The following is a 22,143-nucleotide window of genomic DNA, read 5'->3' as shown; positions in this document are numbered from 1 at the left end:
AGGGGCAAGGGCTGGGAGAGAAGGGCAGTCCTGGTAAGTGTTTCACGAGAAAACCTAACACGTCTTCACTCTACTCACTCTCTCAGAGCACAGCAGTGTTGCTTGGAGTTGCCAGTTGTGAAGGAGCTACAGTTTTGATATGTTTCAAGCATTATGCTTCTTTACTACTGTATTTTGTATCCAGGGCACAGACTACAAGTTGTTCACCCAAGATCCACCATTATCTTCTTCCTTATCAAGAGAACTCAGATTTTTGTTGAAGGCAGTTATATGTCCAGCTACAAAAACTACCTTTCTCAGCCAGTCTTAAGACATAGCAGGAGCCAATGACACAGTCTGGCCAATGAGATGTAAGCAAAAGTTGCTGGGCTGCCGAAAGCTCTTTAAACAGAAGTGGACTCAAACTGGTGTGCTCTGTTTTTCCTTTGGGTTTCCTCCATCTTCTTGAGGGGAACTGTAACAACCACTTTGGAACCTAAGGGAAAAGCCATGGGAACCTCAGGGGCCACCTTGACCCTGACATCTGTGAGCTATTTACATTTAAAGTATTTAAAAGTAAACAAAATTAAAATTTACCTCCTCAGTCACAGTAGCCACATTTCAAGGGTTTGCTAACCACATGTGGCTAGTGGCTACCATATAAGACAGTTCAAATATAGAACATTTCTGTCATCACAGAACGTTCTTTTGGACAGCCCTGGATGTGGGAAGTGTTTCTTCTCCCTTTGCTTAGCCAGGATGTAGGCTGCTTATGGAAGCAGTTCTGAGAAGCAATTCTTCCAGGATATTCCTAGATTGGTGGTGGAGTCACAGAAGGGAGTAAAGTAGCCTTTCTTCACATAGATTACCCTCCCCTGTGCATGAAAGGAATGATCCTTTTATGGGGATCAAATACACAACTAGATTCCACCAAAAATTTGTCAGGAAAATCAGAGAAGAGATAAATGAAGCAGATGTGGAAGTAACAAGGTAGAACATTCCTCATCCCATTTCAAACCTCCATGAAGAGATTATGTCCTCCAAGACAGTGTGCAGCTTCCCAGCATCTTCCTCTAGAAAAGCCTGATAGGGGCAAGGGCTGGGAGAGAAGGGCAGTCCTGGTAAGTGTTTCACGAGAAAACCTAACACGTCTTCACTCTACTCACTCTCTCAGAGCACAGCAGTGTTGCTTGGAGTTGCCAGTTGTGAAGGAGCTACAGTTTTGATATGTTTCAAGCATTATGCTTCTTTACTACTGTATTTTGTATCCAGGGCACAGACTACAAGTTGTTCACCCAAGATCCACCATTATCTTCTTCCTTATCAAGAGAACTCAGATTTTTGTTGAAGGCAGTTATATGTCCAGCTACAAAAACTACCTTTCTCAGCCAGTCTTAAGACATAGCAGGAGCCAATGACACAGTCTGGCCAATGAGATGTAAGCAAAAGTTGCTGGGCTGCCGAAAGCTCTTTAAACAGAAGTGGACTCAAACTGGTGTGCTCTGTTTTTCCTTTGGGTTTCCTCCATCTTCTTGAGGGGAACTGTAACAACCACTTTGGAACCTAAGGGAAAAGCCATGGGAACCTCAGGGGCCACCTTGACCCTGACATCTGTGAGCTTCTGAACCAACACCAGTACTAGCCGACCCCCAACCTCCTTGTTACATGAGAACAAAACAAAACCCCTATTTTGTTAAAGCCGCTGTTCAGTCCAGTAATTTCAAGATAGCAATCCACCTTGATTCCCAAGAAGAAAATTTTTATCTGAAAGTAAAAAATACCTTGCCTGAAGAATCTGTACACATTCAAGTTCAAGAAACTTCATAGAATCATATTAATAAAACAAAAGTATATCTTGAACCCACCAGTGCCTAAACAGACCAAAGGTGGGTGGAGGAAATAATCAGGATTACTGTGTAAAATAGCTGCTATTAAGGCAAATAAGAGGGGTTTTAGGTTAATCCATCAGGAGGTTTTTTTCTGAGTGTCTATTATGTTCTCAGTGCTCTCTAAACACAGGTCTGCTCTTCTGCTTACTCAAATTCTTATATGGTAAAATGCTAACTACTCAGGTAATTATTCAGATCATTGTTTCATCTATAACTTTATTTTGTGTAGACGAAGTAAAAAATGGAGAATTGAGAATTGATTTCACTGATTCAAACAAACAAAAGATCAACATCAAAGATCTACAACTCAATGTTTAATTTTCCCTTTATGTGACACAGACAGCTGACAGTGATTTCCTAATGGTCCCAGAGTTTAAATTGTGGATTTAGCTTAAATAAGCACAAGTACCTCAGAGTAGCTATAAAAATAAAAACAGAGTACAGTATTCTGCAAGTACTTTCTATGTACTACATTAGTATTCTAAAAGTCTCTATATTAGTAGGTATGAATTAGAAAAAATAATCATTTCCCACTATCCAAAATGGTTTAACCATTTACAGTGTTTAGAATTTGGGCCATTAAAAATTTTTAACTCTATTGCACTTATTTTGAAACTATAGACAAAATTGGAAACATGAAATGTCAAGCTAAAAATAGAATATTGCATATTTTTTACTCACCTAGTTCCAAGTTTCCACCCCTGCAAGTGAACCAAAAACAAATCCTGGCACCTTGTCATTCCCAGAAAAGCCAGTGCATGGCACACCCTGGGTAAATTTTCTCTCTTATTCTGTGGAATCGCACCAGATGGCATCAGTCCTGCATCTACAGCTGTGCCTTAAAATTGAAGTTCAGACATAGGAATCTACTTTATTAGACATTTTAGATTTCACAGGTATGATTGTGATGTCATTCTCATTCAACTTAAAATGGTTATCTTTCCAAGTAGAACTGCAGATTCATTGCACTTACAAGTTTGGAAATCAGTGAAACAATCGAGATTAACCTAATAAGATTTGAAGTCTTTTTAAACAGCTGAAATTTAGAAACAACAATGAAATAAGAACAGTTGAAACACAATACTAAGATTATGTAACAATTGAATTATGGCCCATTTCCATATAATGTAAGAAATTCAACTCAGTTTCTAACGTTGCTGAAGAGTCACTAAAAACCTCATATTGAAAATAAAACAGCAATTTTCTATAATCAAGTTACACTTATATAATAGGCAGTTATCTTAAATGTTCCTGACTTTTCAAAATGTTTTAATGCCTAGCTCATATGTACACTGTCTTCAAAAACAGACTTGGTGGAGTGATTGTCAGCACCAGGGTGTGGTGGATAGAGCAGCCAATGTGTACAAGCCTGGCACCTAGGCCATTGTGGGTGTCAGAGCGCTAGATTAAAAATGCATACAGGTAGCACAAAATTTGAGTTCAAAAGTAGTTCTAATGTCAGAGATCGATCTATGTTGGGTTCTTAAAAATGATGATTGAATAAATGAATGGAACAGGGCAGCTCATGTAGAGATGTCAAAGTTTCAAAAGCAAGATCTCTAACAAAGCAAGGGCAAAGCAGGAGATCAACAGCAGCAAGTTCTGAGAGAACTTGTGAGAATCCTTAATTCCCAGATTTTAGGGCCAAGTTCCAGGCAGAGATTGGGTAATAGGAATAAATATTCATTTTTGCCTGGATAAATGGGAACTTAGTAGTTAATGAATTAGATTCTGAGGAGGTTATAAAATGGCACTGGCCACAAGAGAGAAAGGCAACCACTCTTTTCGTAGGAAACTCAGTCAGTAGAACCAGCAAAGAGATTGGCTTAATACTGGGATGGCAGCAAACTACTCACCCTGAGTTCTCTATAGTCTCCTGTCTAGAAGAGTCAGGGGTGATTTAAACCTCTGGACACCAGTGACACTGCTAGGAAGAATAAAGGATTATAAAATCAAGACAAGCAGGTGGTTGAAACAATTTTTATTCTGGTTATTTATAAAGCATGAAGGGATTGTTTTCCATCCTTGTAAACTATTATTGCTTATTAATTACTCCCACACTCATCTTCAAAGTCCATATTTACCATACAACTGTATAACTACATGTCACTGCAGAGGTGTCAACCAATTAGAGAACTACTGTGCAAAGTACAATTTAGAATCACTGCAGTTGATTCTGAGATTCAAACTGGGAATTCAAATCGAGTCTTATTATACCTCCAATAAAGAGAGGTGTGTGTATGTGTATATATATATATGTACATATGTGCATATATACATATGTGTGTGTAACATATATGTATATACACACATATATGCATGTATATATGTATATACACATATGTATTTGAATTTGATTATGACATTATATTTAAAATAAACCACTCACTTCATTAACAACAGTTCTATTCTAGTAAAGTGAAATAGGAAAGCAGGAAATTATCTGAATGTGTCAGGCCAAAACTTCCCCCATAAATATTCACACAGTGAGACTATTTTTCCTTCTCTTGAATTATTAAAATAATTGTCTTCCACTTCACTTTCATATTATCAACTTAGGCAACACTTACTGTTTCATTGTTTTTAGCCTTTCTACATGGTCTGTCTTTGTGCCTAAAATTAATAAATGTTTTCCGTGTTACAGTCACAACAGGGACAGCTTATCTTATCCTAAACATGACTGAACCCAAATCTTCCCTTATTGAAGACAAATTGTATCTGCATTACGTATTTCAACTTCAAGAACCCCTGCACACTGTTTTCCAAAAGAGCATATTTATTAAAATTGCAATCACTTCTCACATCCCATTCTAATTATTATGATCCTCTACCTAGACACTGTACTAGGTTAAGAATCAGTTTGGCTCCTTGGTTCCAGTAGAAGCTCACTGGTTCTGAGTGGGAGAGAGCCCTTTATTTCATTGCACCCATTTCCTCCATCCTAAGCTCTCACTTTTTAAAGGCCCTGGGTCTTCAAAAGTTTACCCAGGGACAAAGTGAAACCAAGGGTGGTCCCTACTTACCATCGCAGAAAACGTCCATCTCTGGTGTCTCCAGCCCAGTTACCCGGCTGTAACTGCATCCGCGGTCCTCCACACCCCAGCCCAGAGCAGCAGCTCGGCTCCAGAACTTGAGACGGCATAAACCGAGGAAAAAGCACCTGGAAGATGAAGTTATTTCCCAGACTAACATTGCCCCGAGCGTACTTAGGGCACTCTGGTGAGCAGTTTACTCGTGCCCGTCAATATTCCCGAAGATGTTCGAATCACTTAGGACAGCCTACATTCTTCCTGTCCTTTTCCCGTTGCCCTACAATGCTTAAACTGCCTCCTTTCTCCAGCCCTCCTTGGCAACTCCAAGGACTCTCCCAATGGCTCCCACTCTAACGCTCACCCTCCTGCTGTTTCAGACTCTAAACCTACCGCCGCGGCAATCCGCAGGCTCCTATGGGGCTGGCGTCTAGAATAGGAGTAGGGATCAAGAGGAAGAGGTGATTCCCCATAAAAAAATGGGCCCCTGAGTCCTCGCTCCTTGGCACCGCCAGTTGAATCCCATTTAGCATCTCCGAAGCACAAAGATACTTAAAGCAGTGTTTGGAATACTTCGAGTGCGCCCTGTTTCTTCCTGCCTCCTGTCCCAAAGGTTAGGATGACATTCGATTTTGTTTGGAAGCGGCTGGACTGAATTATCTGAATAATTTAGTGTTGTACCCCTTGGGTACAAGATAAATTGCAGTTGGACTGGAAGAATAGCTTGCAGGGGCTCAAAAGCCATTTTGGCTCCAAAAGCTAAACTTCTCTCTTTTCTGCATCTTTCCCCGCCCCGGAAAAGCTTAGGGTCCCTCCCTAAGAGCACAGCACCAGCCCAGACCCCAGACACCCGTCGTCCCTGACATCCCCCACGCCGCGAGCCCCTGGCCTCCCGGAGGAGCGGAGAAACTCGCCCCTTTGCCAACCCCTCCCACGCCCAAACGGACCTGCCAGCGAGGCAGCCTAGCCTGGCCCTCGAACCCGGGCGGCCAGAGAATCGAGACCGAGACCCAGCTCGGTGCCCGAACAGCTCCATGCCCTCCTGCCAGTGTCCGCGCGGCGCCGGTCACACCCCCTGATCGTGGGAGAAGCCCCACGGCTCCCGGTGCAGCGAGAGGCGCCCGGGCTGGAGCGCCCCGGCAGTGCTGGCCACGGAGTTCTTCAGCTGCTTGATGACTACGAAGAGCAGGAGGAAAAGTAAGAAGAGCAGAAAGAAGAAGAGCGCCAGGTAGAGCAGAAAGTTGAGCTCCCACTCCATGCTGAAGGCGCCGGCTCTCAGGGGCCGTGCGCGCTCCGTACCCGTTGCCTCTAGCCTGCAAGGCGCAGCCTGCCGCGTCCCACCTCCGGTCTCCCCGCGCCGGCGCTCGGGCGCCTCGCCTTGGGCAACGGCTCCGGGGTCCACCCTCGGCCTCCTCCAGCTCGGAGGAAACGCGCCAAGGAGCTGGGGTGATCCCGGCTCCCACCCTCCTGGTAGGCACGCCAGCCTGTCTACGCTGAGATCCTCTCCTGAGCTCTTGGGAACGCGAGCTGATTTTTCTAGGTTCAGCCTCCCGGACGGTGTTAGGGCTGGTGTTCTGCTAATGAACTTAAGGTCTCCACCCGCAACATCCAGTGGGGTCTCTAGCCCCTTCCCTTACTAATTAATTTGTTTCATTATTTTCCCTTGTTCGGGCTTTCCCAAAGGGCAGGCGATGCCATGGCCCAGATACCCAAAAGTATCAAAGGGGACAGTGAAGGTGGGGTCTAAAGGGCTGTGGGATGACTTAAGGGCGCCTGAGTGAATGCCAGGTCAAGCTGCCTTGCTCTGCAGAGTTGCAGATGCACTCAGTATAGAGTGCACATTTTTGTGGATAACAACAGGAAAAAAAATGTTAGAGAAGCATTAGATTTATTTAGAAAAGCATTAAAGAGAAAATGCATTTCAAGTTATATTGTACAAAGCCCTCCAATGTTGACTTAGAGTTCACTTTCTTTGGTGGAAAACAAAAACAACACAACAATTTACTTAAAGTGCTTGCTTAAGCCCCTAACACCTCTCTGTAGTGGATTAAGATCACCCACAGCCCATATGGTGCAGCTCTGAAAGAAATCCAGTTGAACTCTTGTTGTGTAACAAATTACCCAAAAACTAAGTGGCTTAAAACAACATAAACATTGGTCATCTCTCAGTTTCTGTGGGTCAATCCTTTGGGAGCACTTAGGTGGGTGATTTTGACTTGGGGTTTCTTATGAGGTTCAGTCAGGTGTTAGCCAAGGTGGCTGTCATCTGAAAGCTTGTCTGGAGCTGGAGATTCCACTTCCAAGGTGGCTCACTTACATGGCTGGCAAGTAGTGCTGGTTGTTGGTGGGAGGCCTCAGTTCCTTCCAATGTGGGCTTCTCCACAGGGCTGCTTGGGTGTCTGCACAACCCTCTGCTGACCTCCCCCAGAGCACAAGAGCTGAGAGCACTTCCCCCAGTGATCCAAAAGAACAAGGCAGAAGCTGCAGTGCCATTTATGGCTGGCTTCAGAAGTCATATACCATCACTCCTGCAGTATCCTACTGGTCACAAGGCCAGCCCTCTTCGATGTAGGGGTCCAAGGACATGAACACCAGGGGGTAAGGATCATTGGTGGCCATCTTGGGGTCTATCAAAGCTGCTAATGCAATGGGTTATCATTGCCCACTCTATGAGCCTCCAACTTTATTTCATTCTTTATTTGTGAAGATACAGGAGAGGCCCCTGGAATGAATTTGGGGAATAAGGCCTGACATACACATCCTGGATTATTTAATGGGCTGCTTATAATAAGTGGCTCTCCCAGTGATGGCAGGGGCTTCAAAGAAGCAGGATGGTATGGAAAAAGCTGTGAACTGGAAGTCTCAAGAACCCAATTCTAGTCTCAGCTCCACGTGTCAGTGGTCACTTCAGCTCTCTGACTCTCCGTCCCCTCACCTGTAACACACCTTGCTTACCTTTTCCTTGGATTTGTTGTGAGGATCAAAAATGAGTGGGATGTTGAGTAAGAATGTGTTTTCCTAAGTAAATGCCAGGCACTATTATTATTCTTTTACTGAGAGTCCCCAGTGTTATAGACTGCTGTGCAAAATTCCCAGGTCCTAGGCCTCTCCACCAAACATCCTACTGTGTAAGGAATCTCTCAGATCTCTCAATCTCTCTCTCAATAACATTATTGATCCACCTCATGGGCAGTGGTATGCTGGAACTGGCTCAAAGTTTTTCTCTCAAAAATTCTGCAAGCCACTTGCTAAATACAGCTATGATTAAAAATTAAATCGTATAAACTTACAATTAAATTATGTTAACAAAGGTAATAAATACTCAAAACTTATCACTTCCTCATTGTCTCACCACATTTTACTATCATCTATGCACTTGAGATTATTTAAATCTGTTGTAGCTGTATGGCTGAAATGTTATACAGTAGTATATTACTGTGTATTTCCAACTGTGCTCAGATGTCATGTAGTATCCTGAAATTGGCCACAGTAGGGGTATTTGCCCTGTGGAAATGTACAAGTGCTACAAATCATGGCCAGAGAGCCAGTTGTTAAACACTTACCAGCATATCACTGCTCACAGAGTTACTGAGGAAAATTTGAAGTCTTATACAAGTAAAGCAGAGATCTGTGATTTTTCTGACTACCCAGAATCTACACACCTCCACTCTAGGCACCACATATTCCTACTGGTAGAATTTTCCATTGTATGTAACCTTGGCAAGAGGGCAGATCCCAGTGACTGCTTTCCATTGCCACCTCCCGTTATGGAAACCAAGGGGGTCAGAGATATCTTTTACGCACTCCTGATACAGTGCAGGGAGGAGGGCGGGAAGAGCCATGCCAGATGCATCTGGGTGGCAGAGGAGCTCCCAGGCCAGACCAGTCCCCGGAGTGATGGGGCGTCGCTCTTGCTGCTGCTTCCGTGGCATCCTTGACTCCTGCCCTTTTTCCAAACTGCCTCTTTTCTATTCTGTGAACTTCCCCTGGCTTTCCAGTAAATCTCCTTATTGCAGCAAAGCATGGTGGTTAACAGCAGCTTGCAGATGAGAATACTGCCTGATAGAGAAAGCATGACTTACTTTGCATATGTTAAGCGCTCGTAATCAACAAGGTGTTTGGTAGAAAAGGCATATGCCACTTGGCACACTGCCATCCAGATATCCAAGCCATTCAAGGATGGACACTGCAGCACAGAGAGGTTAAGTGAGCTGCCCAAGACCACACAGCTAGCAAGTGGCAGCCTGCATTCTCAACCCTTATGATATATTACTTCACAGAGGAAAGTGCTTTTTTCTTACACTTGACTGTCAAATTAATGACTTTTTTTTTCTTTTGAGCATCAAACTTGAAAGAAACAAATTTCAAGAGACACATACCTTCTACTTATGTACATCTCAGCTCCTTCCTTTGAAACCTTGAAGGTCAAAGCTTCAAATGAGCCAGTGTATCCCTGCAGAATGCTGGGGAAAGAGGCCAAAAAATTAGGATTTTATGTCACCAAACTCAAACCCATTTCAGCCTGCCTAACCATAACTATTTAGATTATCCATTTATCTGAGCAGCTTAAATGGATTTATAAATATTAAATAATAAATCTTCATATTCACTCTAAATAGTTTGTATTTAAAATAATATTGCTGCCACAAAAATAACTTATTACATTTATTAGATGCTCCCAATGCTTTTTGCCCCTGGTCATTTTTATATATCTCATAAGATGGTCTGAATTTCAGTTTATATTATCACAAATGACTCCACAGGAATAAGACACCACCTTTCTCAGCCTAAATACGCATACTACATGGAAATCCATGTGAAGAAAATCCAAGAATTTTAAAAGCCAGAAAGGACACTCACTGTAGATAAGAGTGTTACGGTTCCATTATCTAAAAAGAAAGCCGTGGTGCACACATTGCTAAGGTGGAGGGAGGCTGTGTCACTGCAGTCCTATACCACTGCCCACAGAGTGGACCCCACTTGTGCTTTCACTTAACACAGAAAGCCTCATCCACTACTCAGAGGCAGACTTCCCACTCCTCAGTCCCCTTCTCACGAGTCTCAGAACACCTGCTCCTTGCCCCGGCCTGTGGACATCCATGGTGTGTAGCAGGATAGGGCTCTCCTTCCCTTTGCCTGCTTTGTCCTCCCACCCTCACCTCTAAAAGGGAGGGGGGTCTTTTATCATAACAAGCATCAAATGTATCTATGGGAAGTGATTAATAGTAGCAGTAATAGAGGTTGTCCTGTGAGTGTGCTTCTCTAAAGAGCCCAGAGCCCCAAGAAGACACTCAGGAAGGACTGTAAAAATCTGCCAAGATCCCAGGATGGAACCTACCTGTTGGGGGTACCTGCTAGTTGGAAGCAGCTTCCCCAACACAAGGGCAGGGATAAGAGTAGGAGACTAGAGAAAAAAGAGATTTCCAGGTACCTTCCTGAGGCTGATTCAATTTGGCCTGAAATGAATCCAAAAGAAATGAGAAAAAGATTTTGTACCATGCTCTGGCCTCAAAATGTGTTACTGACCATGATTAGTAACACTGGGTCCTTAAGTAACTGTATACCTTTCCAGATACTGTGGACCATACAAATTGGGTTACAGGTTTCTGCTTAGATGGGATGTCTCTTAAAGTACCCATGCATGTGCTGGGGATGAGGTCCATACTCTATGGAAGTTCCCAGGCCCTACGAAGCTATGTTGTAGCTAGTCAGGGCTTGAATCAGTCCTAGTGATCCTGGCAACCCTTAATGGCTCCAAAATATCCATGTTCCTTTGACACCTCTTCTCCCTTGCTCCTGCTTCAAGTACAGATATAACACCACGTTCATTTCTAGGAGATACAAACTGGGCTTCCTTGGAATTGCCTCTGATTTATATATTTTATCACCCCTAAAACCCTCAAGATCAGAATTAGAAAATCTATGAGAATGTTCACTACTGTAGGAGAGAAAAGTGAGTTGTTCTACCTCAGGGAGTCATCTAAAGTTAATCAACAGTTATTGTAACATTCCAACAATAGGGTTTGCTCTCCACACCCTCACCTCTTTCCCCATTCCATCCCCAAAAGCCCCCTAACTTGGGCAGTTATGCAATGCTTAGAAAATGAGATACGCTTCAGGAAATAAGTAAAATGCATGTGATAAGCTGCTTAAATCTGATGAAACATTTAGAAATACCAGTGAGTCAGAAGGAGGGAAGGAAGGAAGGATGGAAGGGAAGGAAGGAACTCTAAGGAAGAAATCTATTTGAGGGGTATGTGGGAGATCATCCTATGTGGGTAGCCTTTGAAATCCAGAATTCGCCACTAAGAACAATTCTATGGAGACAACACAACCACCACCATAATTCTAGATGCTTTCCTTAGCTTCAAATGTCTTAAAACACAACAGAAGATACCCAAGTCTGTCCAATATTAAAAAAGAAAAATGTTAAGTGACAGATGTGGTAATGGCCAAACACTATTTCTTTAACTTAGACTCTTTCCCGTAAGTTAGCAGGAACATTGGAGAAAGTCGATGTGACTGTCGCTGACCCTAAACTTGATCAATATTATGCTATGTAGCAAAATAAAAAGACTGAGCATCATAGAGATCAATACATCCTTTGTTCAGCACAACTTTAATAATGACAGTGGTGAAACTGTCACCACTAAAGGAAGGTCTGCAAAGCTTGTGTGTCAGCTGATAATGATCAGAGCTGTGGGTTTGCAGAAGCACACATAGGAGGCTGAAACCAGACTGCCCCGAGAGAAAAAGGAATTAGAAAAAAGTAGAATTTTCTGTCACGCATGCTCCCTTAGTGAAATGACAACTTGTGAGCTCTAATGACACAACTAGGGCCTGCATTCCCAGATCTAGGAATCCAAGCTGTCCTCCACGCACACGCAGACACTGTAGTTCAGACTGGCAATGAACAGACTTGGGTCCCAGTTCAGTATACTTGACCCTATACTATACTGTACAGTGCTGTATTTCGAGTCCAGTGGACTTGGACACATATCTTGGCTTCGTTTCCTGCTAGCTGGGGGACCTTGGACACCATTGGTTGCCTACCAAGCACCTCACCCGTCTTTCTTCCTTGTCAATAGAATCCTGACTCTAGTCAGGTATCTGCCTCTTTCCCATGTAACCCATTAAACTTAAGGGGAAACTCTTTTGGGGAAGTGGGTCCCTGTCGATCTAAAAGTCACTTAGAGAATATGACAATTTTTTTTTGTACAGGAGGGGGCATATGACCTAAATTGACATAATCTAATTGAGGAAGTGGATTATTAGTCAGTGTCCAAAAAAGAAAACAGAATCACTGTAGGTATTTAAAATAGGGAAATTTAATACTGGGAATTGGTTACAAGGCTATTGAATGGGTAGGAGGAGGAAAAGGAGAAGGTAAAGTAGCACAAGATTATAGCCCCATGGGCTAGAGGAGCAAAAGGGAAAGTAGAATTACATAGAGCACATGATCACTGTTACCATGATTTACATCCAAGACTTCTCCTGGAAATTGCAAGCCTTTAATAGACTCCAGAATTCCAAAATATTTTATCAGACAGATTCTGCTAGTACAACTGTTGTCTAGGTGGGGAGACAGGTTCCTGCTGCTTTCTAATCCACCACCTTCCCAGAATCCTTCTCTTTTTATTTTTAATTGTGGTGAAAGATAAGAGTTACCATCTTAACCATTTAAGTGTACAGTCAGTGATATTAAATACATTCATAATGTTGTGCAACCATCTCCACCATCAATCTCTAGAACTTTTTCATCTTGCAAAATTAAAACTCTATACCCGTTAAAAAGTGACTCCCCATTTCCCTTTCCCCACAGCTCCTGGCAACCACCATTCTACTTTCTGACTCTCTGAAATTGACTACTCTAGGTAACTTATATAAGTGGAATCATACAGTATTTGTCTTTTTGTGACTGGCTTATTTCACTTACATAATTTCCTCAAGGTTCATCCCTACTATAACATGTGTCAGAATTTCCCTTCTTTGTAAACCTGAATAGTATTCTGTAATGGTTTATTTCATGTATTAACTTTACCAGGCCACAGGGTGTCCAGACGTTTGGTGAAACATTATTCTGGGTGTATCTGTGAAGATGTTTCCGATGAGATTCACATTTGAATCAGTACACTGAGAAAAGCAGGTTGCCCTCCCTCGTGTGGGTGGGACCAATCCAATCAGTTGGAAGACTGAAAAAAGGCTGACCCTCCCACAAGTAAGAGGCCGGAATGCCTTCAAGCTGGGACATCAGTATTTTTCCCTGCCTTTTCAGCCTTGAACTGAAACTGGGTCTCCTTTGTCCTTGAGCTGCTGCTTTTCAAACTGGAACTATACCTTCAGCTCTTCTGGGTTTCCAGCTCACTGACTGCGGACGTTGGAACTTCTCAGCCACCATAATTACATGAGCCAATTCAATAACAATAACAAATTATCACATCTATCAAAAAAACTTGTATCTATCTATATCTAGCTCAAAGTCCTATTTGTTCTGTTTCTCTGGAGATCCTTGACTAATACATATGCCATTGTATGTATATACCACTCCTATAAATATGTTTTATTTTGAGTTAAAAAAAGCTATATCATATGATCTAAAACATTTAAATAATCTACTTTGACTATAGGTTATAGGAAGGCATATGCATATGCCTCCTGAAGAACTTTTTAGCCAACCCAATATTTCCTGAGGAGTTTAAATATTTTTAATGCAGCAAGCCACACTGCCATTTAGTATATGTGAAAAATATTTCTCCTCAGGGTTTTCTATATTTAGAGAGGCCAGTTCCACAGTGGTTAAGGTATAGGCCTGGTATTACTGCCTCTGTGATATGTCATATTAGCAGGCCCGTTGTCATAAATACGGGTTGGAATCTACAACAGAAACTCTTGGTGAGAGACTAATGCCCCCACTAGGAAATATACCTGGATATTCCTTTTGTAACCACCACCATAAACCAGCCAACAAATGACTGCTTAACCAAGCCTCCCTCTGGCTTTTGCACCAACTGTGAATCAATCCAAGGAATCTTCTAACCCTCCCCATGGAAATTGTTACTTCAGACTGGAGGCTGCTGGCTTGGGACAGGCAAAGCCTCTGTATCGCTTCACTCATACATGCTTTCTTTTGACTTAAGGGATCTGAGTACCTAAACACCAAGATGATTGGCATCCTCGAGACAGCAACATTTAAAGCACTTCCTCAAGAATTCAGAAGTTATGGATTATAACTTCAGCAATATAGAGATCGTCCTATCATTCTCTAAGACCTGTGAAACACTGTAAAAAGAGAATGTTCAGGGTGTGTGTGAATCTGGTGGTACTAGAATATTAATACCGTCACGAGGTTTTCTTTTGCTCTGTTGCAGAGCGGTATGTTGGTTGAGCTAAGTGATGCAGTTACCCAATAATGAAAATGAAGATTTGTGACATCTGATGAAAACGCATATTCTTGTCAGCTGTTGCACACCTGGCTCTTCTGTGTGCCCTTCCTAATCATGATCTCTTCATGTGGTGTATGGCTGAGCTGGTGGGCTCTGATTGTCACTAGACACCTCCAAGAATTTTGCTTCTCCACCCACCCCAGCTGGTGGTTGAGCTGTTTCTCACCTATGAGGAGAGACGAATACACAACTCTTTACACAAAACTCAGCACCTGCTACCAAAATATTTTTTGGTTCTTCGTATTTTCTTCTATCTTGTGTATTTCATTGGATGAAAAATAAAGTCTTTTGCAAGAAGAAAACAGTCATTTATCGGTTTCATGGTTTTGCTGATGCCTTAGTCATACTTGCCAGTATGATTTTTCCTCCTCCTTTTCCACATTTCTTCAGCTTTTCTGTTGTTGTGGAAAGAACACTGGTGGGAATCAAAAGGCCTGGGTTCTAACCATCCCATGCTAGCGTAGCCATGTAACATCGGGCATGTCTTTCACTTCTCTATGCTTCTGCTTCCTAAATTAGGGGATTGAACATAATTATCTCCATGTCCCTTCTGGCTGCAAAATTCATTTTCACTGCCAAAACCAGGGACTGGTAGAAGAGTGAGATTACCTGGGTGAATTGCTCCCAGCTGCCACGATGATGGGGTAGGCTTGGAACCCAAAGCACCTGCTTTCAGGAAAGCAGTTTCCTCTGGGAAGGGGCCTCTGACACATTAACAGAAGGGGTTAGTGAACCACTGCTCACCCCACCCCCCATGACATTTTTCTTTTTAACTTTAAGGAAGCAGGGTTTTTCACATGTAACCAACATATCAGTGGCTCCCGAAAGCAACCAATTTTTCACTATGTGCAAATCATGAAGCAGGAATCAGTACAACATGGATTCCTTCAAAAAAGAAAATCATGCTACAGAGCATCACTGAACAACAGAACTTACTGAAGGAAGAATTTAGACCGCAGAGCTAACAAATATGCACTGGACATTTCTGTTGCTCCCAAAGGCCTGGTTGGCTGTTTGGGCAACTTCAGCTGTGCATTCCTTTTAACCCTTTCTTCCCCAAAGTTATTATTTTCCCTCCTTTGTTTTCTTTGTTAGGCAGGAACCCTGAGCACCAACCTGAGCTAGCTTCTACCTGTAGGTTCATCAGATTCTCTTTTAAATGAAATTTCTGCCCACAGGAATTCTCCTATCAGTTGCCAAGAAGATATTTCCCCCTGAGTATTACACATAACTCTTTTTTTTTAGGTTATTTAGATTTATTAAGTATTTGTTCACATTTTCTTTACATCAGAATATTATTGAGTTTTTTTACATTTTCAATTGAAAATGCAAAAAAGCCCCAAATTAAGATTCATCATGTTTGTTTAATTTTTATCACTAGCAATTTGATTATTAGCAATTGTCCATTCCTGGATCTTCTCTCTTTAATTTTTTTTTGTTGGAGTTATAATTGCTTTACAATGTTGTGTTAGTTTCTGCTGTAGAACAAAGTGAATCAGCTGTATGTATACATATATCCCCATATACCCTCCCTCTTGAGTCTCCCTCCCACCCGCCCCCATCCCACCCCTCTAGGTCATCACAGAACACCAAGCTGAGCTCCCTGTGCTAAACAGCAGCTTCCCACTAGTTATCTATTTTACACATGGTAATGTATATATGTCCTTGCTACTCTCTCAATTCGTCCCATCCTCCCCTTCCCCTGCCCCGTGTCCACAAGACCGTTCTCTACATCTGCGTCTCTTTTCCTGCCCTACAAATTGATTCATCAGTACCACTGTTCTCAGCCATAAAAAGGAACGAAATTGGGTCACTTGTAGTGATGTGGGTGAACCTAGAGTCTGTTATACAGAGTGAAGTAAGTCAGAAAAAGAAAAACAAATATCATATATTAACACATATATATATGGAATCTAGAAAAATGGTACACATAACTCTTCAACCTCTCTGATCAAGCCCAAATCATTTCCAAATAAGAAAGAATGTGAGGGAAAGACTACTGTGTTAAGAAGACCTCCCAGGTAGGCTGCTGAGGACACGACTTCATGTAGTGCAATTGCAGGCACTGTTTTTTATTCTCTTTTAGATTAGAGTGAGTAAAACTCCATTGTACAGGCTTACAAATGAAGCTTTCTAAATCCCCAGCACCCTAAGAAAAAGGCTTTATTAGTTTTTATCTAATTTTGAACAAAAATTGAGCTCATCTTAAAGATTATTTAGTACTAAAGAGTACTGAGTGTTTTTGTTATCAAGCAGTTGCCAGTCCATTATTTTATATTGTCTTTAACATCACCATAATCATTTTATGACAGTATTATAAAGCTAGTATATTTGGTGTGCTAGTTGGTATTCCTGCTTTTCTAGTGAGGTTTACTCTGCCACGGAAATAATGGGACAACATTTGCTCTCAATGTCAGCACAAGCAGCGTATTAATTTAAAGGACAATTGTTTGCCCATCAAACTATTGATGATCATGTTTGTAAAACATTTCATGCATGATGGCAGTGTGTTTCTAAAATTAGTCTACACACTGTGATTTTTTTTTAAACACCATGAAATTAAATTGTGAAATAAGTCTTGCAAAGATGTCAAAATTTCACTCTCCAGTTACTGGAATATATAAGGGATAAAATAATACTGTGTTTTGTAGGTGAACTATTGAATGAAAAACACTCTTTTTCCAAAGCTTTTCTAAAGGAAAGTAAATGCACAAACTGTTTAAACTTATTGCTGTAGATACAACTTTGTCAAAATGTAATACTAATCTGTATATCTAGCATGTTTTAAAAGCACATAGAATTGAGCATTGCTTCATTGTAGAGTATGGTGATTAAGTCCCTGGGTTCTAGAGCCAGGCTGCTTGAATTAAGAAGTCTTCACTTCCCTGACCAGCATGTGACCTGAACTCTGTGACTTAATTGACTCATCTGTAAAACGGAGGTATAAAACGATATCCTCAACATTGGGTTGTGGTGAAAATTAAATGTATTAATACACATAAAGAGCTTAGAACATTGCCCAAACATGGTAACTGTCCAATAAAAGTTAACTCTCATTCTCATTATTATTTCACAAGTCAGGATGTTAACAACACAATGATAGTGCCAATCTGTGATAACATAAACCAGCTGTAGAATTCATTGCCTACCTCACTAATCACACCTACCACTCTCCAGATCATGTTTCTGCTATTACATTTATAGTTTTTTCTTTTTTCTTTTTTTTTTGCTATGTACAGTGCTTTTTATTTTTTTGAATTTTATTTTATTTATTTTTTTATTTAGCAGGTTCTTATTAGTTATCCATTTTATACATATTAGTGTATATATGTCAATCCCAATCTCCCAATTCATCCCACCACCACCAGCCCCCCACCACTTTCCCCGCTTGGTGTCCATACATTTGTTCTCTACATCTGTGTCTCTATTTCTGCCCTGCAAACCGGTTCATCTGTACCATTTTTCTAGGTATAGTTTTTTTCTAATGTTTCAATATTTGATACATCTAGAATTTAATTTTTGGTGAGGTGTGATTCTACCCTTATTTTTTTCCATATGACTACCCTGTTTTCCCCAAACCATTTGTTCAATGAATAACCCATTTTTCCTACTACATTTCTGTATCTATTCACTCTCCTACAACCGTAGACCAAATCTTCAAACTAGGTTTCAATTATGCCTGAGGGTACATGAAGACTTTCTAAAGAGCACATGAGCATGGTTAGTTTTATGCTTATGCACAGATCTTCAACTTCCACATGCTTTTTCCTAAAATCATTTGCCTACGAAGATGCCAGTCACCAAGGGTCTCTCTCTTTCTCTCCCTCTATTTTTTTAAACATAGACTATTTTTTACAGCAGTTTCCGATACACAGAAAAATTGAGTAGAAAGTAATGTTCCATACACCCTCTGCCTCTACACACGTGCAGCCTGCCCCACTATCAACATCCTCCACAAGAGTGCTACCTTTGTTTTTTGTTTGTTTGGTTTTATATTTATTTATTTATTTGTTTGTGCCGGGTCTTAGCTGCAGCAGGCAGGCTCCTTAGTTGTGGCATGTGAGCTCTTAGTTGCGACATGTGGGATCTAGTTCCCTGACCAGGAATCGAACCTGGGCCCCCTGCATTGGAAGCATGGAGTCTTCTCCACTGCACCCCCAGGGAAGTCCCAGAGTGCTACCTTTGTTACAACTGATGAATCTGCAGTGACATATTATCACCCAAAGTCCATAGTTTACATTAGAGTTCACTCTTGGTGGTGTACATTCTATGGATTTTGACCAAAGTATAATGACATGTATCCACCATTATAATATCATACAGAATAGTTTCACTGCTCTGAAAATCCGCTGTGCTCTGCCTGTCTATCCCTCTCTCTCCCACTTATTCCCTGGCAACCACTGATCTTTTTACTGTCTCCACAGTTTTGCCTTCTCCACAATGTCATATAGTTGGAATCATACAGCATGTAGCCTTTTCAGATGGGCTTCTTTCACTTATCAATATGTCAAGGGTCTCTTCTCACACTCTTCTTTCCAAATTTCCTCCCATTTTAGCAAGAAAATCATATCTCTTACCTAGTCTTAATCTTAATACTGTACTTTGCCAAGTGAATAATCCTTTAAACAATTCCTTTAATCAAGGCACCATAATATATCCTCCCCCATCCATCTCATTAAGAGATACATTTCCAATAAATGTTACTTTTTAGGTGACAAGAAACATACCCTTGTCTGCTGAAAGGCTTCAGTGGCTCTGTCTCCCTGCCACATCAGGCAGCCTAGCAATGGGCCAGCTCAAAAATATGGTGAGGCAGCTTCTTGCTGATATCAGCCTCACTAAGCTCCAACTACTACTCTTTTCTAAGAAAGTCATCCCACTTGACAACAGTCAAGCCACTGTTGTTACACAGTTAAACAAATGCCTCCTGTCTCTTCTCAATGCCCCAGGTTTACATAAGTGAGCTCCTAGGCCTAACCGCCTCTCAAGGCAGGAGAAGAACTTGGGAAATCCTGTGTGCTCTTCTGCTGACTCAGATGTAAGACTTTCCACTAAGCCTTGCCTTATGCCCTCTCTGTGTATTGTTTGGGGCTATTAGTGCCAACCAGTAGTCATATAATAATTGTTTATCAGAATTCATAATTTATGATTTTCTAATCAAATGCATATTACTGGTATTTATAATAAGTCAACCCAAAAGAAATCGTCTTACACATATGTTCATAGGATATATATTTGAGGTGAAGAAGCATGACAAGAATGCCAATAAAGATGTTCGACATAAAAGCCTATTACATTAGGATAAAATCCATGGGAGAAGTGGAACAGAAATGGAAGTTGGAGAAAAAGCGACAATATGAAATTTCTGACAGAGAGGAGCTTGTTTTTTAGTGTTTTGAATGGCTGGCAATGGGTTCAAATCACTGTGGTACTTTTATTTCCACTGAAGAGTGATAGCTTTATTTTAAAATATAGATATTTGCAGCATGCCATAAACAACATCCTTCACTACTACTTAAATTTATAATGAAAAATTTTAATATCAATTTAAAATGTTTTAGGGGAATAGAGTTTTTCAAGAAGCTTTTAGGGGGACTGTAATCAAAAATATCCTAGGGCTTCCCTGGTGGTGCAGTGGTTGAGAGTCCATCTGTTGATGCAGGGGGCACGGGTTCGTGCCCCGGTCCAGGAGGATCCCACATGCCGCGGAGAAGCTGGGCCCATGAGCCATGGCCGCTGAGCCTGCGCATCCGGAGCCTGTGCTCCGCAACGGGAGAGGCCACAACAGTGAGAGGACTGCGTACCGAAAACAAACAAACAAACAAACAAACCTAGACTGCTTATTTTTTTACATCCCGACCCTGTCCTCCTCCATCCTCACACTCAGTTGGGATTATTCAGGCACTTCGAGGGGTGTACGTGTGTGTATGTGTGTTTAGGGGTGCCAGGTACAAAGGTTCTGTAATTTGAGCCCAATTATCCTAAGAGTTGCTCAGTAAATGTTTCTTGAGATCAACTGAACTGAAAATAAGATATTAATAATTTAAAACAAAGGCAAAATAGGATACAAAGATAAGATTCTTTCTCTGTCTCTGCTTTCATAAATTTGCTGTGATAGTGGATTACAGGTGGTCTGCACTCCAGAGAACATAGTCCTTGGCTTTATCCTGCCAAATATTCTTTTCTTTTCTAATCAGCAACTTTTATGAAGGCTTAGAACCTTGCTGCTTGAAGTGTTTTCTGTGGATCAGCAGTGTTGGCATCACCTGGGAGCTTTTTAGAAATTAAGACACCCAGGCCTGACTCCAGGCTTTTGAATCAGAAGCAGCAGTTTAACAATATCACCAAGTGATTCCTATGCACATTAAAGTTTGAGAAGCACTAGACTGGCAGCCCGCAGTCGTCTAGTTAACTTATGGGTGACAGCCACACCTAGTGAGGCTCCAGTTCTAAATGTACCTCAATGTATTCTTGGCTGTTCCATGACTACCATCATCATTAACAGTACTAATGATATATACCGATAAGCCAATTAACAGGGCACTTCTGCATACATTATCTAATTTGATCCCAACTACATTCTTCAATTTAGAACAAAGTACTTTCTGCAAAGCGCACAAATTTAATTCCAACAATGTGAAGAGACAAGTAGAGTTTCCTGAATTGTTTTCAAAGATGAACACACTCTTAAGTCCAGAGAGTCATTTGGAATTATTTTCAAATTTAATAATGTCAATACTCTTCACTCAAATATATTTTGTTGTTATATTCCAGAAAATTTTAGGGAAAAACATAATAAAGTAGTGATTTAGAGTGGGTTGGTTTTACTATTATATCATAAAAATCTAGGCCTGGTAAGCTGGGACGAAGTGAGAGAGTGGCATGGACATATATACACTACCAAATGTAAAATAGATAGCTAGTGGGAAGCAGCCGCATAGCACAGGGAGATCAGCTCGGTGCTTTGTGTCCACCTAAAAGGGTGGGATGGGGAGGGTGGGAGGGAGATATGGGGATGTATGTATATGTATAGCTGATTCACTTTGTTATACAGCAGAAACTAACACACCATTGTAAAGCAATTATACTCCGATAAAGATGTTAAAAAAAAAATCTAGTTCTGGAAAGCATGTTAATAAAACTATGTTGAGAGAGGTCAAACAGCTTGTCCAAGAGAGATTCACAATCAAAAACACCTAAGAGGCAACTAATAAATCAACAAAAGGATTTTAAAGGTCTAATTGCACATGTACTGTCTCAGGTACTAAGTAAAGAAATAAAAACACTTGGTATTAACACTATATATCTGTATCATCCACACTTCAACCCTTATGCATTAGATAGAATACCAAATCATAAAACATTCACCACCACCTTTAAGGAATTTTTATTTTCTGCATAAGAAGAGACTAAATTCAGAGATTTAAAAAAAGTAGAAAACAATCACAGGGCAGAATATGGAAAAGAGCTTTATAATTTAATATTGTATGTATCAAAGTGATTTAAACAAGCAGACTGAGGTGGGATTAGTAAGATAAAATGGTGATCAACATTTATTTCAAGGTTTTCTAGTTGATTTCTTTTGGACCCATTGCTTGTTATTAGGCTGCCAAGAAGGAAGGTCTGCAGGTGGGTGGGATGAACAAAAAGGCAGAAGGATCAAATATGCACCAAGGAGTGGTGGGAAATGAGTCATGGGGAAGATGTCTGCAGAGACAGGAGGCAGTTCTACGTGGAAGGTCAAGATCTGTATTAAGTGCACCACAGATAAGAAATCAATAGACCAAATACTAATATTTCATT

The 22,143-nt window shown here is 41.2% G+C and overlaps 1 protein-coding gene across 1 annotated transcript; it reads right to left on the bottom strand.

The window, feature by feature from the left end:
• Nucleotides 1–1,373: 1,373 nt before the first annotated feature.
• Nucleotides 1,374–5,010, bottom strand: SMIM43 (small integral membrane protein 43). Its single transcript, XM_007464859.1, is given in 5 exon segments — nucleotides 1,374–1,542; nucleotides 2,550–2,706; nucleotides 2,838–2,904; nucleotides 4,439–4,481; nucleotides 4,892–5,010. Coding segments are annotated over 5 exon segments (555 nt in total).
• Between the last annotated feature and the right edge of the window lie 17,133 nt (nucleotides 5,011–22,143).

Source organism: Lipotes vexillifer, unplaced genomic scaffold (assembly GCF_000442215.2).
Source record: "Lipotes vexillifer unplaced genomic scaffold, Lipotes_vexillifer_v1.1 scaffold231, whole genome shotgun sequence".
In the NCBI taxonomy this organism is placed as follows: domain Eukaryota; kingdom Metazoa; phylum Chordata; class Mammalia; order Artiodactyla; family Lipotidae; genus Lipotes; species Lipotes vexillifer.
This window is presented reverse-complemented; position numbering and strand designations above follow the sequence as displayed.